The sequence below is a fragment of the Ambystoma mexicanum genome, chromosome 1q (assembly GCF_040938575.1).
Source record: "Ambystoma mexicanum isolate Mex_15411 chromosome 1q, UKY_AmexF1_1, whole genome shotgun sequence".
Classification (NCBI taxonomy): Eukaryota; Metazoa; Chordata; class Amphibia; order Caudata; family Ambystomatidae; genus Ambystoma; species Ambystoma mexicanum.
In genome coordinates, this window is record NC_090922.1 from 1,080,938,679 (window position 1) to 1,080,955,469 (window position 16,791).

General features: G+C 48.9%; 1 protein-coding gene across 7 annotated transcripts in view; it reads right to left on the minus strand.

Annotated features, from left to right (window-relative positions):
* Positions 1–243: 243 nt before the first annotated feature.
* The window catches only part of ZNF644 (zinc finger protein 644), a 1,204,777-nt gene continuing 1,188,229 nt past the window's right edge, over positions 244–16,791 (minus strand). For all 7 annotated transcript variants that reach the window (XM_069641773.1, XM_069641770.1, XM_069641775.1 and 4 more), the window contains one exon: positions 244–1,257. In XM_069641773.1, coding sequence (XP_069497874.1) covers positions 1,068–1,257 — 190 coding nt within the window. In that variant the 3' untranslated portion in view covers positions 244–1,067. The remainder of the gene's footprint in view (positions 1,258–16,791) is intronic.

A 16,791-nucleotide genomic window follows, 5' to 3' on the forward strand; every position in this document is an offset into this window, starting at 1 on the left:
GGGGTTCATTGAAGAAAATATAATCCTAAACAGCTTGCTTAAATAAAACAAAATCAGAAAATACTGGAGACATTTAAAATGAATATTCCCAATTTATCATGACCAAGACTTCTGCACCACATGTCCCATCCTCACAGCACATTTCAGTAATTCTTTAAGAAGTCTCTGCTCGAGCATATTACACAATTTCCATATAGATAATCACATCCAAAACAAATTCTAAAATGTAAATTGTAAACAGTCTTCATCATATGTAAAAACATTTTAATTTGTTTTTAGGTTCTGTAAAATTGTCATATTTGAAACAAACAGCAAATGAGAACCCTAGCCTAAAACATTGGAGTGTAACATCTGTACATTTCTACAGCTGATTGTATAAGTTTATAAAAGGTAAAGAAACACAAATGTCTTGAAATAAATTTACCTTTAAACTCTACCGAAATGTATTAGGGTGTGTATATTGTTGATAAAGGAGGTAGCATGGATGTGCCACTTTATTGGTTGTGAGAATTTCAATTTGAATAGAGATCACTCGTTAAAAGCACACATTTTCAGCACTATTTACACTTTTGTTTTAGAAATTTGTTTAACAAACCATTCTATACTTTAGTACAAAAGAATGTATGGATAAAAACGCACAGCTAAATAGAATAATAAATGTACTATCTGAAAGAAACAGTCTTGAACTACTTGAGTACATGATTAATATGTAATGCCCTAAATAGTAAGTACAGATGTATTAGCAGTTTCCCAGATTGTACAAAACATTAAATACATACAAACAAAATATATCTTACTTTACGATGCCGGTCTGTTTTGGAATAGCCAGTTCCTCAGTTCTGGACACAATACAGATAAGACAGCCCTCCTCCAACATCTGGTATCAAGTACCCATGTGCAACAAATGGCCCTTAACAAGCGATGACTGAAAGTGAACACTGTATAAATTACCAAAAACAACTGTTCTAAATATTTTATGGTTCCCAAGTTCATGAACCGAGAACAAGAACTTGCTTTAAAAAAAAAGCCAAATTAGTTCAAATGTACAACAGGTTAAATCGTATATTCTATGAAGCAGTTTCTGCCATTAACAAAGAAAATGATGTTTCAGAGATTGATGGGGGCTTGAGCAGTGACGCAACTTCTACCATGCCAGCTCCTGTCCGTGGCAGATTTGCATTGACAATGTGCCGTTGTAAATGTTTAATCCAATCTTCTTGAACAGATAATGGTCCTTTAAACACCAGGCCACAAAACCTATGTAAAAGTTGGAAAAAATAAAATGAGAAGAACATCAACGTTTTATGGCTGCTGGTACTATTGTAATTTTTAACCATGCCTAAAACTGGATTTACAATGTAATACTATTCCCCAGTTCACACACAGGTGGGACAATGCACAAATAATGTGTAGGTGGAAATATCAAGGTCAATATTCCATGAAAAAGAAAGCACTTCACATTGTTGAAGTTAAAAGCGCGAGTACAGGCAGAGTCAACCAAAAGCACAAGATTTCTAGGTTTTGAGATCAAGAACTGCAGGTCCAGTAATTGATAGCATCTCTTTTCCATACATGCCAACTATTGCTCTACCTTCAAGGCTCCTTTCACAGCAAATACAAACATACTGCACTCAAATAACAACTTGCTTATTTAGGACTTCACTCATTTGAAAACATGATTAAGGCAAATGGCATTAAAGGGCAAGGTAAGTCCTTCCAGTCTCTGCTTACAAACCTCGCTAGGATCGGAGAGCAGTTTGGGCTTGCTCTGGTCCTTTGAAGGAATTGTCACCAATGTGCCCTGGGAGAGAATAGGGAGCAGACATTACCTCTGGCTTGGAGCACTCCTTCCACTCAATGGTTGAGGGCTTGGGAAAGGTCAGCTCTCCCAAAATAGTTCCTAATTAATTAAGAATTAAGTCATGGGCTGTCTAAAAGTGAATCCAAGGAGGAGTGTGAGACCCCCCTCTTTTATATGCAAAATGCTACATTGGATTGGAGGAAAGCAAGCCTGCCTTAAACGGTCCAATCCCTGTTCTTGTGAAAAGTTTGTACCGCTTTCCTCCTGATGTCATAACCAGAGTACCGTGCACTGCAGGAAGTGTGGGGGAGAGCAAGACAAAGGAAATGCGGCCAACGAAAATCAAGATGGAGTAACCCTTTCTTCCTTGTGCCCCGCTTGCTTGTCTAAACCCGCCCCTATGAATGGATTGTGCCCTCCCACGTATTCCTCATCTTAGATATTCGTATCTTCCAGCTTGCTGCTTTGGAAAAAGATTTTCACCAGAGGGCGTCTATGCTCGAGCTCTTTATACTGCCGATGACGTCGACGCTCGACGATGGCCCTCGAGGGACATCGACACTGCAACCTCGAGCACAGCGCCATCTGGTGAGAAAAACTTTCCGAAACAGCAAGCTGGAAGATACGAATATCTAAGATGAGGAATACGTGGGAGGAACATCCAATCGAAAGAATGTTACAGTTGGTAAGTAACTTGTTCTTCTCTAACATTGCACTCAAAATGCTCTATGGTGTTCAGCCTCCTAATGCAAGGCAGGACTTTATGTAGTTGGCTCTTTGAAGGCAGGCTCACTGGGTATTTTCAGCTCGTAGATCCTAGGCCTGGCAAGGAAGGTGTTGCATTTCTCTTATCTTGGCCATTCAGTGGAATGAAGACAAGCTATGTGAAATCCACATAGCTGTATGGGCTCATAGGGATGATAATGGTATGAGTGGCTTTGATAATTACCTCACCATGTTAACATCAGTATGGCGTATATTCAGGTGGGTAGTTTAGCATAATTTTATTGAATCTGGAACACAGATGCAGCGTTAAATGCAACCTCTGCACTGCAATGACTTTGCAGTCACCTGCATCTGTAAAACAGGGCACCTGTGTCCTCTGAATCTGCTAACTGCCATGCCCCGGAGAAGTTAATCATCACGCTATGGTTTGAGAAAGGTAATTTGTAGAGTGTGTTTACATGTCTGTATGTATGTGGGCCCGGGGTTTGGTGGGAGCTGGTAAATGTGTGAATGCAGGGGGGAAGGATTTGTGGATTCCCTGTGAACAGATAAGCTAGTGTGGAGGCTGGGGAGAGTGGGGCTCCCAAGCATGACAGGTTTTCTTGAAATGGTATGACAAAACAAAAATAAGTTAATCGTGGGGATACTTGCCTACCAGCATGAACCTGTTTTACGGTGACGTCACTTTTCTTGCTGGCATTGTATGCAAAGTCAATATAAGAGTTCTTATGCAGCCACACTTGCGGACATTGGTGAAGCCAGTATGACAGGTTTTCATACATTGGCATTGCATTATTATGAGTAAAGTCAACATGAGTGTTTTTTGGTTGCCATGCTGGCCTACACATGGAGTCTTCCTGGCATTATGATCAAAGCGGGTATTCTTACGTGGGCATACTGTCGGGTAACAGCCAGCATGCACATGTTTTATTGATGTGGCATGTCATTTGTTATTAATGGCATTAGTAGGAAAACCAAAGTGTTCTTAGGTGGGGATATTGGCACTTCTATGCATAGCCAGCATGAAAATTCTCTTACACTGGCATAATACTTGTTTATATTATGTGCAACGGCATCAGATAAGGTTAGAAAAAGCTCTATTTTTGCTGTTGGTGACCCGGTATCTACTCGATTTGTTTTCTTGTTACTCCTCAAAACAGATTGTAAGTTTTGTGTCTCTTTGCTCACTTTGTTTTACAAAAGGTCTGCTTTTAAATGCATAGTTTTAACAGATTACTCAGAAATTCTCATGGGGAAAAACCCAATCTCTGAAGCCCACTTGGTAAGGGGAGCCCTCATTGTTTTGTTGCTTGCACATATTTGCGGAAAATATTCATGCCCCTACGATAAACAAATTAACTGTCTGCGACCAAATACCATTGCCAGACAGTGAAAAGCACTTGAGAACTGCAGTTACAGTCAAGTACTTCTTTACTCCCACCCCACTTTAGAATACAACCATCTTATGGCTTCTGAATCCGGGGCTAAACGGAAGGGAGATTAGTAAATTGATGCCTGGGAGGGGTTTGCGTCTCCCACGGGGCCCACTGATTTTAACAAGAAAGGAAATTGAGAAGGAAATGTCATTCTACTTTGGTAATTATACCAACAGTTGTAATCGGAAAAGGGCTAAATAGTTTGATTATCAGTGTCTGTGTGTAAGTGGCTTAATATTTAGGACTTTCTTCCTGCTGTATCTCACCCGAATGTTCCTGGTGTCATTTATGCCCATGCTTCCTGCATAATAATCTGTTGTATACATAATGTAAAAGATTTCTGTTTCAATATAGGAGTAGTATGTATGCTAATGTGCATGTGAAGATTTCAAAAATTATTATGGGACGGGCAGGGGCTTTACCAGGCTAAGTAATGCTCATGCCAGTTACAAGCCCAAGCAAGCACTTTAGCAGAACGACGGACATTACCAGTTTCGATAAAGCCCCCGCCCGCCCAGAGAGGTTTCTTGCTTTTAACGATAGTGCTACAGATCAGTGATACAGAAATCATAAGGATTGTGAAGGGGCTGAAACCATCTGTATGTCCGAGTGATGTTTGTCCAGCTTGTATAATTAAGGATTCCATAAGTTATATAGCACAATATTTGACTGAAATTGTGAACTCTTCAGTCTCTACAAGTTTGGTGCCCGCGTCCTTCAAAGATGTGTGGATTTCCCCTATCTTGAAAAAAGAATCTTTAGACACAGTGGTCGTGGGCAATTACCGCCCCCTCACTAAAGTCTCTTATTATAAATTCTTGATCGAGTGGCCTATCAACAGTTCCAAGAGCATATAGATGGACATGAATTGCTGAGTGGCTGTCAATCAGGTTTTAGGGCCCGTCACGGCACAGAGACTGCTGTGTTGGATTTACGAGCCAATCTCGCTCATATAGTTGACAGTGGTCAGGTCGCTTTACTTATGCTGCTGGATCTTTCAGTGGCCTTTGATTTGGTGGACCATAGCCTTCTTCGAGAGATTGAAAAGACTTGTGAATTGTTCTGATCTGGCCATCTCATGGGTGGCTTCATTGTTGGGCCTAAGCCAAACTAGAGTGCCTATTGATGGGTTCCAGTTGCCTCCTGAGCTGTAGACGTTTGGTTGGTAGGGAGAATTCTCATAAATGTGCAAATTTCCCTTACCTTTTGAGATCCGCAGCAACTTTGCTGGATTTCTAGGACTAACTTTTACCTGGAAGAAGTGTGAGCCTTTTTTCCCCACGCTCATGTATTTTGATGTGCGTTTTACTTTTATGTTCTTTGGATATTGAGTTTTAAACAACTCCATAGGCATCATCTTTTTCTTGTGCGTCACACAGCACCCTCAGTGCAGTGGCACAGGGATGTCTTTCAGACTTCCCAAGGTTTACATACCTTCTCTGGGACTGACTAATGTCTCCCAGTGAATGTAAAGTTAAATTGACTTTGCTGTAAGGCAGTGTGTGCTGGGTCTAGCAATTTAAAAAGACTAGCAGAGTGCTGGAGGGAATACCTAGTATTCCCTATGCCTAGAAAACTAATGTAGCCTTCAAAAGCTACCCTTTCCACTCAGAATGGCTGGTGGCAGTGGTATTACCATGATTTTCCCAACCGCGACCCGTTTAAATGCTACGGTAGCTAAAATCCACCAGAGCCATGTTTTTCAAGATGGCGTCTGAGCCCCCCTGGGTTCTGATCGATTTTTTTCCGCCATTTCTTTTTGGAAATGTCCTTCTAGCGTTTGTCTCTGCACGCCGAACCAGATTTGGTGCCTTTGTTCATTTGCCTTTGGCGGGCTTCAGTACTGAAGCCCTCCTCTGGCGCCTGAGTGTCTGGGGTGGACAGGATGTGAGGGAAGTGCCCGAAACTCCCTGTGCTTAGGCTCCTAGGAGACCTGAATGCACTCTGGCGTGATTGACTGGCTGACTGTCCGGCAAGGACAGCCACCCTGCTGGGGGAGTGGCAGGCAGGCTGGAATGAATGGGAGCAAACTGTTTAAAAGCAGGTCTCCAGGACTTGGAAGTCAGAGTCGACCACTGGAGCGAAAGAACCGAAGACGAGCTGAAGGAAGACGACTGCTGCAACTCCTGGACTGTTGGTTTGCCCGGTGAAGCCCTGTTGCAGGTCCGATTAGCCTGAAACTCGCTCGACAGCGAAGCCCCTTCAAGGACGACTTCTTCCCTTGAGCTGGTGGAAACAACCAACTCGTAAGCCACCCGGAAACCATCTCCATGCTGGTCGAATTTTCTTCAGAGTGCTGTTGAAAACTTGATAGCCAGTGAGAAGGATACCAGTTTGTGGACTTTAAGGCACTCACACCTTAAACCGACGTTTTGCCAAGCTCGTGGATGCTTCCGCGTGCAGTGCAGGAACCTCCCGACGTCCTCCCTCTTGTCCCCACGACTGAGGCCCAGGAATAGAGAGATCTGCAGGAACAATTGCCTCAGCTACAGCTTTTCTTCATTACAAAGGTACTGTGCAAACGCGGTTGAGAAATCCTCTCTTTAGCAGTGAAAGTTCGTGAAACTTTCCCAACTTTGGAGTCTTGTTTGCTCCTAATCCGACATATAACACTTTTTCGTGCAAACTACTTCTAAGAATATTGGCGAACTGTGCTATCCTATCCAAGACACTGAGCCATTGACTTTGACCCAGGCCTATTGAATTGAACTGCCTCTTGTAGTGAACTGAAACTATTTGCCCTGCTTGAAAAAGTATTTGTGTTTAATTCTTATAACCTGTGTCTTTTTTCCCCTTTTTAAAGTTACTGAAGTGCCATTTTTCTCCCTCTTCAGGGGAGCCTAACTTGCTCAGAAACTTATTGCTTTGATACTGGAGTGTATTATAGTGTTATATTGAGCTGCTTATTGCTAGTGGAATGTTTTCTAAATGACTGTAAATAAATTAATAGAGTTTTACCAAGAAACCTTAAGGAACAAGTTACTTACCTGTAACTGTTGTTCTCCAGCATGGGTCTGGCATGGATTCACATGCTCATGAATATTCCCCGTCGTCAGGCTGGGAATCCTCGGTAAAGAAAAAAACCAGTATCAGTTTCGTTTCTGATCTGTCTTTCGTAGTAGTAACCAATCACTGGTCTCTGCGTCATACTGACCACAGCCAATGACTGCCCTCTACCTAAGCACCGCCTCTGGCAGCCATCTTCAGATTTGGAAGCACGTGAAGTGGCAGTATGACCAAGTGAAGAGCCGCAGAGGGGTAGGCGGGAGGGTTCGCATGTGAATCCATGCCAGACCCATGCTGGAGAACAACAGTTACAGATAAGTAACTTGTTCCTTCTCCAGCATGGGGTCTGGCATGGATTCACATACTCATGGATAAAGAATACATAGCAGTACACACATGCACAACCACGGGAGGTGGCAAAGGCTCAACATTAAGCAGTACAGCAAACTCAACATTAAGCATCTTACCTTCTCACCAGGCTCACCTCAGGCGAACAGGTTGTGCAGCACTGCTTGGCCGACCCTGGACTCCTCCCTGGAATCCCGATCGACGCAGTAGAATTTCGTGAAGGTGTGCGTCGACCTCCACGTAGCAGCCCTGCATATATCCAGCAGGGGCACACCAGAAAGGAACGCCGTGGTAGCTGCGATCGCTCTGGTGGAATGGGCTCTCGGACGGCCAGGCAGCGGTCGGTTTGCCAACCGATGACAGTACATGATACAGCCGGAGAGCCATCTGGAAATGGAAGCCTTCGAGAGAGCCTTCCCCTGATTGACAGGTCCAAAGTTCACAAAGAGTTGTGACGTCTTCCGAAAACACTTTGTACGGTCCACGTAGAACTTCAGCGCTCTAGCCACATCCAGCGAGTGCAAAGTCCTCTCAGCCGGCGACGAAGGCGACGGGAAGAACACAGGCAACACCAAGGGTTCGTTGAGATGGAAGTCCGACGGTACCTTGGGCATGAAGGAGGGGTGCGTCCTGAGCACTACCCTCCTTTCGTGAAAAGTCAAGTACGGGGCCTTGCAGGAAAGGGCCTGGATCTCTCCCACCCGTCTTGCGGAGGTGATGGCCACAAGAAACGCTGTTTTCCACGACAGAAACTTCAACGGGGCAGAGTGCAGAGGCTCGAACGGAGGTCCCATGAGCTTGGTCAGCACCACGTTGAGCTCCCACGCCGGGGCCGGCGCCTTCACCGGCGGGAACGATCTGAACAGTCCCTTCATGAACTCTTTCACCAGACGATGAGACCACAAGGACGTCCGGCCCGTGGTTCTGGTGTATCGGGAGATCGCAGCAAGATGAATCTTGATGGACGCGTGTGCCAGTCCAGCTTTGGCCAGCGTCAGCAGGTACGGCAGTACCTGGGGAGCCGTAATCCGTAGAGGGTTAATCTTCTGTGCGTGGCACCAGACAGAGAACCTCTTCCATTTGTGTCCGTAGCATTTAAGAGTCGAGGACGCCCTGGCCTTTGCAAGAACCTCTCTGCAGTCGGCCGGTATGTCGTATCCTCCAAACTCTAGCGCTGCAGGAGCCAGGCCTGCAAGTTCAGCGATTTCGGGTCGTGGTGGAGGATAGCGCCTCCTTCCCTGGAGAGTAGATCCGCGTCCACCGGCAGCTTGATTGGCGGCGCGCTGACAAGTCCAGAAGGTCCGGGAACCATATCTGCCTCGGCCACGCAGGTGCGACGAGGATCATCCTGCACCGTGACCTCTTGAGCTGGTTGACGAGCCGGATTAGCAGTGGCAAAGGAGGGAACGCGTAGAGGAACAGGCCCTCCCAGGGGAACGAGAAAGCATCGCCCATGCTCCTCGCCTGGGGAAACCTGCTGGCGAACCTCCGGCACTTGGAGTTCGTCGCTGTCGCGAACAGGTCGATCTGGGGTGTGCCCCACCGTCGGAAGAGGCGATCCACTAGATCCTGCCGTAGTTCCCACTCGTGGCACGAGCGCAGCTCCCTGCTGAGTGAGTCGGCGATGGTGTTTTTTATCCCTGCCAGATGAAACGGCACCAGAAACATCCTTTGGGCGACGGCCCAATGCCACAGGTCCTGCGCCTCCTTGGACAGCGCTGGGGACCTGGTTCCGCCCTGTTTCCTGATGTAAAACATGGTGGTGGTGTTGTCGGTGAAGATCCTCACCACCTTGCCCTTGAGGGACGGAAGGAAGGACCTGAGGGCCCAGAACACTGCACGGAGCTCCAGGACGTTGATATGGAGGGACTTCTCCGTCGGGAGCCACAGGCCTCTCGCGTGCAGATTTTCGGTGTGCGCTCCCCACCCTTCCAGGGAGGCATCCGTGGTCACTGTCTCTTGGTGGTCTGGGGTCTGGAAGTCCATGCCCGCCGTCAGATGCGCGCGGTTGCCCCACCACCGGACCGCTCGGCGGAAACTCTCGTCGAGTGTGATCCTCTCCTCGAAGCCGCCCGTCGTTTGGATCCAGCGCGCGTCCAGGAACTCCTGCAACGTGCGCATCCGGAGCCTGCACATGGGAATGAGGTAGATGCAAGAAGACATCATTCCGAGGAGGGACTTGATGGACCTCACCTTGGCCGCGTCGGAAACCAACATCCGCTGTACCTTGCCCAGAAACAGTGCGTTTTGCGCGGGTACCAGGTGGGACTTGGCGTAGTTCACGGAGAATCCCAGGTCCGTGAGAAGTTGGACGGTCCTTGCCGTGTGCTCCACGGCGAGCTCCCTCGTCTTGGCTCGGATGAGCCAGTCATCCAGGTAGGGGTAGATGTGGATCCCGTCGCGGCGCAGCTGCGCCGCCACCGGTGCAAGGCACTTGGTGAATACCCTGGGTGCCGACCGTAGTCCGAAGGGGAGGGCTTTGAACTGGTAGTGACGCCCTTGGACCACAAACCTGAGGAATTTTCGGTGCCCCTTTAGGATGGGAATATGGAAGTAGGCATCCTCCAAATCCAACGACGACAGGAAGTCTCCTTCCTCCAGCTGCCCCAGGACGTGCTGGAGGGTGACCATCCGGAACTTCTGCGCCTTGATGAACTTGTTCAGACGTCGCAGGTCTAGGATGGGGCGCCATCCTCCCGTCTTCTTCACGAGGAAGTATCTCGAGTAAACTCCGGAGCCCCGAAGCCTCTTTGGGACGAGTTCGATGGCGCCCTTCCTGAGCATCGCCTTTACCTCCAGGAGAAGCTGAGGGACGTGAAGCTCTTTCCTGGCCATGGGGGGACGCGCGGGCACCTTCTTTGAAACTCGAGCGCGTGGCCCCGGGCTAAGGCGTCCAGCACCCAACGGTCGGTGGAGATGGACTCCCACACGCTGACGAAGCTCGCCAGCCGGCCTCCCACCGGGGTGCTTCGGTGGGGGCCCGACCCCACGGCCGGTTCAATCCTGTTTCGACGAGGCTTTGCCGCCTTGACCTCCTTGGCGACGACTGCGGGGTCCGCCAGACTTGCCTCGTCCTCTGTAGGCCTCCTGAGACGACGAGCGGGCCGCTTGACGGTAGGTGGAGAAACCGCCGCCGGAACCTTTGGAGGCGCCCTTGCCTCCGCTGCTCCGAAAGGGCGTCCGTCGTTGCTGCAGAACCCCAAGGGCCCGGGCCGTCTCAGTGTCCGCTTTAATGGCCTGAAGGGAATCGTCCACTGTTTTCCCAAACAGGTTGTTCCCATCGAACGGCATGTCCAGGACTCTGGTCTGTACGTCTTGACGGAAGTCCGTAGCCTTGAGCCATCCACGCCGCCTCAGGCACACGCCGTTGCCCAACTGGCGAAACCCAGTGTCAGCGATGTCCGTCGCAATAGTGATGGCGTGGTCCGACGCCACCTCACCTTCCTGTAGGATTTCCAGGGCATCCGCCCTCTTGTCGTCCGGTAGGAAGTCCAGCAGGGGAGCCAGTTTGCACCATAGCTCCCTGTCGTAGCGGGCCACGATAGCCAAGGCGTTGGCCGCTTTAATCGTCGTCGCTGCAGACGAGATGACCCTGCGTCCCATAGCGTCCAATTTCTTTCCCTCGCCGTCTGGTGGGGAAGTCGATGTGGAGGCCGCACCCCCCCCGCTTTCTTCCTGGCCGCCGCGGAGACGACGGAGTCCGGGGTAGGCTGCGCCCGGAGGCACAGGGGGGCCGCGTCCGGGACCTGGTACTTCTTCTCGTACCGGTCCCTTCTAGCTGGCGTCGTGGAAGGGTTCTTGAGGAGGGCGAGGCCCTCATCCCAAATGTCGTCCAGTAGAGGCACCGCGAGGACCGTCTTCCTCTTGGCCTCGCGCCGTTGATAAAGGAATCCTTCCTTTTTCTTCTCCTCAGGGCAGAGTTGGAAAAGCTTGGATGCCCTGGCGATCATGGAGTGGAACGATCCAATCTCGTCGGGCGGAGAAGCCCTGGTGGGAGGTGACGACGGTAGATCCTAGTCGTATACCTTGTCGCCGGTACCAGTCGCTGCCGTGTCAGTCCCCGTATCATCCCCTCGGGTGGACGGGGAGGAGGGCTGGATGGGGCGCGACGGCTGAAAAGGAGGTGGAGGGTGAATCCTTCTTTTCTTGGGCGGGGGAGCACCAGAAGGTCCCGGATCCCCCGACGGGAGAGGTTCCTCCGTCGGCAACGGTAGTCTCGTCCTTATCTCTGAACATAAGGACTGTATAGCCAACAAAATGGCCGCCGAGTTGTCTTGCGGCGCTGGCAGAGGGGAATCCGACGGGCGATCAGGGGCCCCGTCGGCACCCTCGACAATGTCGTCGTCACCTGCGTCGGGATCCATCCCGACGGGCCGGTCTTCTTCCACGCCAAGGCCGTGGCTTAAGACCTCAATCAGCTCCTCCTCCGAGGTTGAGGCCGAATCTACGACGACGCCCTGCCCCCCCTTTTTCTTCCCCGCCGGGGATTTCACGGGGGTCCTATCGATGGGCACAAAAGAGGACTCCCTCCGAGGTGGCAGGGAGACTCTGAGCCCCGAGGTCGCCACCACTGGTGTAGCCTCTACAGGCTGAGCCAGGGCCGCCGCGACAGTATCGATAGAGGGCTTGGCCGGATGGATTAAGGCCTTCACCACCTTAGGTGCGCTCACCGCCTTATCCTTGAGGGGCGGGGGGGACACTGCCTCGCTCCCCCTCCGATGGGGCCTTCGAGCTCGACCGGGGCCTCTCCAGGAGCTTCGCCGGGTGCTCGCCCTTCCTCTTACCCGACCCAGAGCGTTGGCTCGTGGCTGAAGGTGCGCCCTGCCTGGCGCCCGTAGAGCCCGACCGTTCGGCGCTCCCGGTGCCAGCGGACTCGCGGTGCTTGGCCTTGTGTTGGACCCCCGTCGCCGGGGCGTCCTCAAAGGTCTTAGAAGACCGCTCGGATTTCTTCCTCTTCTTCTCGCCTGACGGGCTCTTCCCTTCCAGCCAGTTGGCGAGACGTTGATGGCGGTCCTTCATGGTCCGCTCCGACATATTGCCGCAAAACGCACAGTCCTTCTCCACGTGCGTCTTGTCCTCATGTAAGCAGTAGAGACAAAAGGAGTGTTCGTCCTCCTTAAAGACGTTCTGCAGCTGGCATCCAGGGCAGATCCTGAACAGCTTTCCGGGCGTCGAGCTTCCCTTCTCCTGGGCCATGTCCGGGCCTCAGAAACTTCTGGAGTCCTCCAAAAGCGTAGCTCGACGAAATCTTCACCCTTGAGGGGCGCAGACGAATCCGACACGGGTCCCCGTTGATCGGATGGAGAGTCGGTGGAGCTTGAGGCTCTTTTGACCGAAAAAACGAAGTTTTTGAGAAAAAACGTGAAAAAATAGCACTAACGCTCGAGAGCAATAGCACGAGGATCCCAACACATGAACGTGCGGTAAAAATCTGAAGATGGCTGCCAGAGGCGGTGCTTAGGTAGAGGGCAGTCATTGGCTGGTGTCAGTATGACGCAGAGACCAGTGATTGGTTACTACTACGAAAGACAGATCAGAAACGAAACTGATACTGGTTTTTTTCTTTACCGAGGATTCCCAGCCTGACGAGGGGGAATATTCATGAGCATGTGAATCCATGCCAGACCCCATGCTGGAGAAGTGTTTGAGCTACTGTGATTGCAAGTCCTTTGTGTAACCCCAGTACTGCTCACATCCCTCTTGAGATAAGCCTGGCTGCTCAGCCCCGCTACCACAAAACGGTGTAGTACAGAATTATGCCAAAGATGAGATTGTGCTTACACTTGTAGTCTTAATTGTGTGTAGTGTTCCCAAAGTGTACTGCATGTAATGCTGCCTAACAGTGGTGTGCCTCAGGGAGCTTGCCTTTCCCCTATTCTGTTTAACATGCATACATGTGCCCTCTTTTTGATCTTCTGGATGCCTCCAGCATTGGCTGTACCAATTATGATGATGACACCCAGATGTTCCTTGAGATTATTGTGGAAGATAAGACTGATGCAGCCAGAGTTAACCAGATATATTCACTGATTCAGACTTGGATGGCCTCTAACTCATTGGCCCTCAATGGTAGTAAGATGGAGCTTATGTTGGTGGGCTCCAGCCAATGTATAAAGCGGCTTGACTCAGAGTATAGACATTCATGATTGCCAACTGTAATATTCTGGTCAGCCCCTCTGCGTAAAGACTCGTGGAGTGTACGTAGATTCAGGCCGGTCTATGAAGCAACACGTTCTTCACACCAAGTCATAATGTGCTCATACGATCAAGCTGATTAGACAGATTAAGCCATACCAATCCACATCCAACATATCTATGGTGACTATGGCTCTGGTAAATTCCAGAATAGACTACTGTAATAGCCTCTGGTGGGTAAGGGCAATATTAAAACCCTGCAAGTAGCCCCAAATGGGGCTGTTAAAGGTGTGTGTGTGGGTGGGTTGGCCACAGCAGCACTTATTACACAAGCTAGGAAATCTTTACATTGGTTACCAGTCCACCAAGGGACTTCTCATATCGGTGTTTGGCTGATCACATACCAGTCTATCTGGCATAACATCTTCAGACGGCCCCAGTCACGCATGTTTTATGCTCCAATGATCACAGCAAATTTATGGTGCCACGTTTTTTTAAACTAAAACATTTTGGTGGTACCTTTGTTGATGTCTGTGCACCTACATTGTGGAATTCTCTTTCGTGCGACAGAGATATCATAGGTCGGGCTACCTTTTAAGAAAGTGATTAAAACTTTTCTTTTTATCTCTAAGGACTAGTTCTAGATAGTATATGGTTGCTCCTCTTGGCCCTCGATTTCCTGTTTAACCTTGATACTCTGTGTTGTGTACTGTGAGCGCCCATGGGCGTGTTGCACTGCATAAAAATGTGATAATCGCATCCTAGCAGGTTTTACCAGAATGCTAACATTTTGTTTTTCAACTACAAACCAGGATAGCGAAATGGACTAGGGGGAAGGGAACTACACTTGGTTCCTTCTCTCTTTCCATGGCGGTTGATGGGAACACCAGGTAAGTGGAGTGGGGGAGGGATTTGGAAATTGGGGTGGGTAAAGGGAATTGCGCAGTGGTGCACTTCCCTTCATCCCGGCGGGGAAAATGGCAGCCTCCTGCTTCTGAGGAGGCTCAGAGTGGGGACTTTACCCTTTATGAGGTAAAGACCCTGTTCTGAGCTTCCTGATTGGCTCCGAGGCCACCACCCATGAGCCCCTGGCCTCCTTCTTGGGTAGGTGCTAAAACACAATAATGCAAGATGAGAAGTTGGATAAGTGTAAACTTTGTCGTTTTACGCTGCAAGGGGGCATTGATTGGTGCACGTTTTCAGACTCTTTGTAGGAGAAACACAGGCATTAGTTTTGAGTTTTTTTCTGGTAGACTGTAGACATCTTAGAGCTTTATGTAGCCTGTTCAGCTGATACTTTCTTCACTTTTAATGCTTACCTTGCCCTAGAGCCCCGGCATTCTGAGAGCCATAACATCCAGGATCCCGGTTTTAAACATTCAAATCAAATTGAGCCATCTTTGAACCCTGTTTGACACATTAAACACAGCAGGACCGGTCGGTGGCACTTTGGCACTCAAACTACTGTGCTTGCATCAACTGGTTAGACACTGCATCATCCCAGCATAGCCTTGCCGTCCATCTCGAGCACTAGTGCACTGTGCAGATGATTTTGAACCTATGCATGAAACCACCAGGCCTTCATATCGAAGCTCGACTCGAACTGCTGGACCTTCGCATCACTCGTTGAAACAAACAAGAGATGCTCAAATCAAACCACACTATCAAGCAGTTTCTGGTGAGTAATCCATTCCTCAATATGCCTCAAACCACCTGAACCACCTGCTCAAATCGGACTCTCCAATTTAGGCAACCATGATTAAAACCTCATAGTTGTAGACTGGCACAATGCGCAGTTGTAGAAAAACATACAGAAAGGGCACGTTTGATTAAAAGAATGCTGGTTGACTAGTGTTCCTAAATAAAGCAAAAACATTGCTCACCCATAAAAAAGAAGGAAAAAGATTAAAATAAGATAGCTAAAAATGGAGAGATGCTAAAATGCATTCAATTTCCTATTTGTCAATAAAAAATTGAATTGATAGATGGCCGCTGGGGGAGGGAGCAGCCTCTTAGGGGAGGCGGGTGGGCGCATGTGAATCCATGAAAGATAGCAATGCTGGAGAAATACAGTTACATGAAAGTAACAAACTTCTCCAGCATTGGATCTTTCATAGATTCAGATGCTTGAATAGAACACCAAGCAGTTAGGCATGCCTATCATTATGTACATTCTGCAGATCCTTCTGCTCGTCTTGCTATACAGCAAGTAACAGGTTACATTACAAGGGAAGGTGGGAAGAGAAGGCTGCTCCTACCTTATGCAAAGATATGGTGAACCGCTTGACCCACTGTGGACTCTTTGCTGGTATCTTCTGCCAGGCAGTAATGTTTGGCGAACGTGTGCCGAGTGCTTCAGGTTGTGGCTCTGCAGATGTCTTTCAATGGTACTCCAGCGTGAAATGCAACCAAAGCTGCCCTCCTTCTGGTGGAGTGGGCTGAAGGAGGTCTGGTGAGTGGATCGCCTTTAGACTGATGGCAGTGACTGATACATTGGGAAACCCAACGCGCCAAACTCTGCTTTGAAATGTGCTGTCCTTTAGTCCGGCCAGTAAATGCTATGAAGAGTAGTCCAGGAGCGGAATTCCTTAGTTTGCTGAACATAGAACTTTAGAACCCTTGCAACATTGAGCGAGTGTAAGGATCTCTCTGTGATTCATGAAAAAGATTGGAAGTACGATGTGCTCGGTGAGCATAATTTCTGACAGCACCTTGGATAAGAATTTCGGATGCGTCCTGAGAATGACGTGGTCTTTAAGAAACAAGGTGAAAGGAGGTTCTGAAGAAAGGGCTTGCAGCTCGCGAACCCTCCTGGCTGACGCGATAGCCACTAAAAACCTGCTTTCCAGGATAAAAATGTTATGTCACACCTGTGAATCGGTTCATATGGCGGCTCCATGAGCGCTACTAGGACCGTGTTCAGGCTCCGTGCAGGAACCGGTGTATGAGTTGGTGGGAAAGTACGCATCAATCCTTTTAAGAATATTTTGATAGCTGGTTTGGTGAGCAAAGATTGTTGACCTGGGTTAGTCGTGTATGCTGATATGGAAGACAAATGCACCTTGATGGATGAAAGGGAGAGCCGTGCCTTCGCTAGGTGCAACAGGTACGGTAGTATTTGTTTGATGAAAGCAGAGCACGGATTCACTAAAGATGCTTGGCACCACTTGGTAAAACAAGTCCATTTCCGAATGTAAGTTGTTCATGTAGAAGTGGCCCTAGAGGCCTTGATTATGTCCCAGCATTCTGCAGGAAGATTCAGGTTAATTTTTACTGCTCAGGAACCACGCATGCAGCGACAGGCTTGCTGGATTGTGGTGGAGCACCTTTCAATCCTAT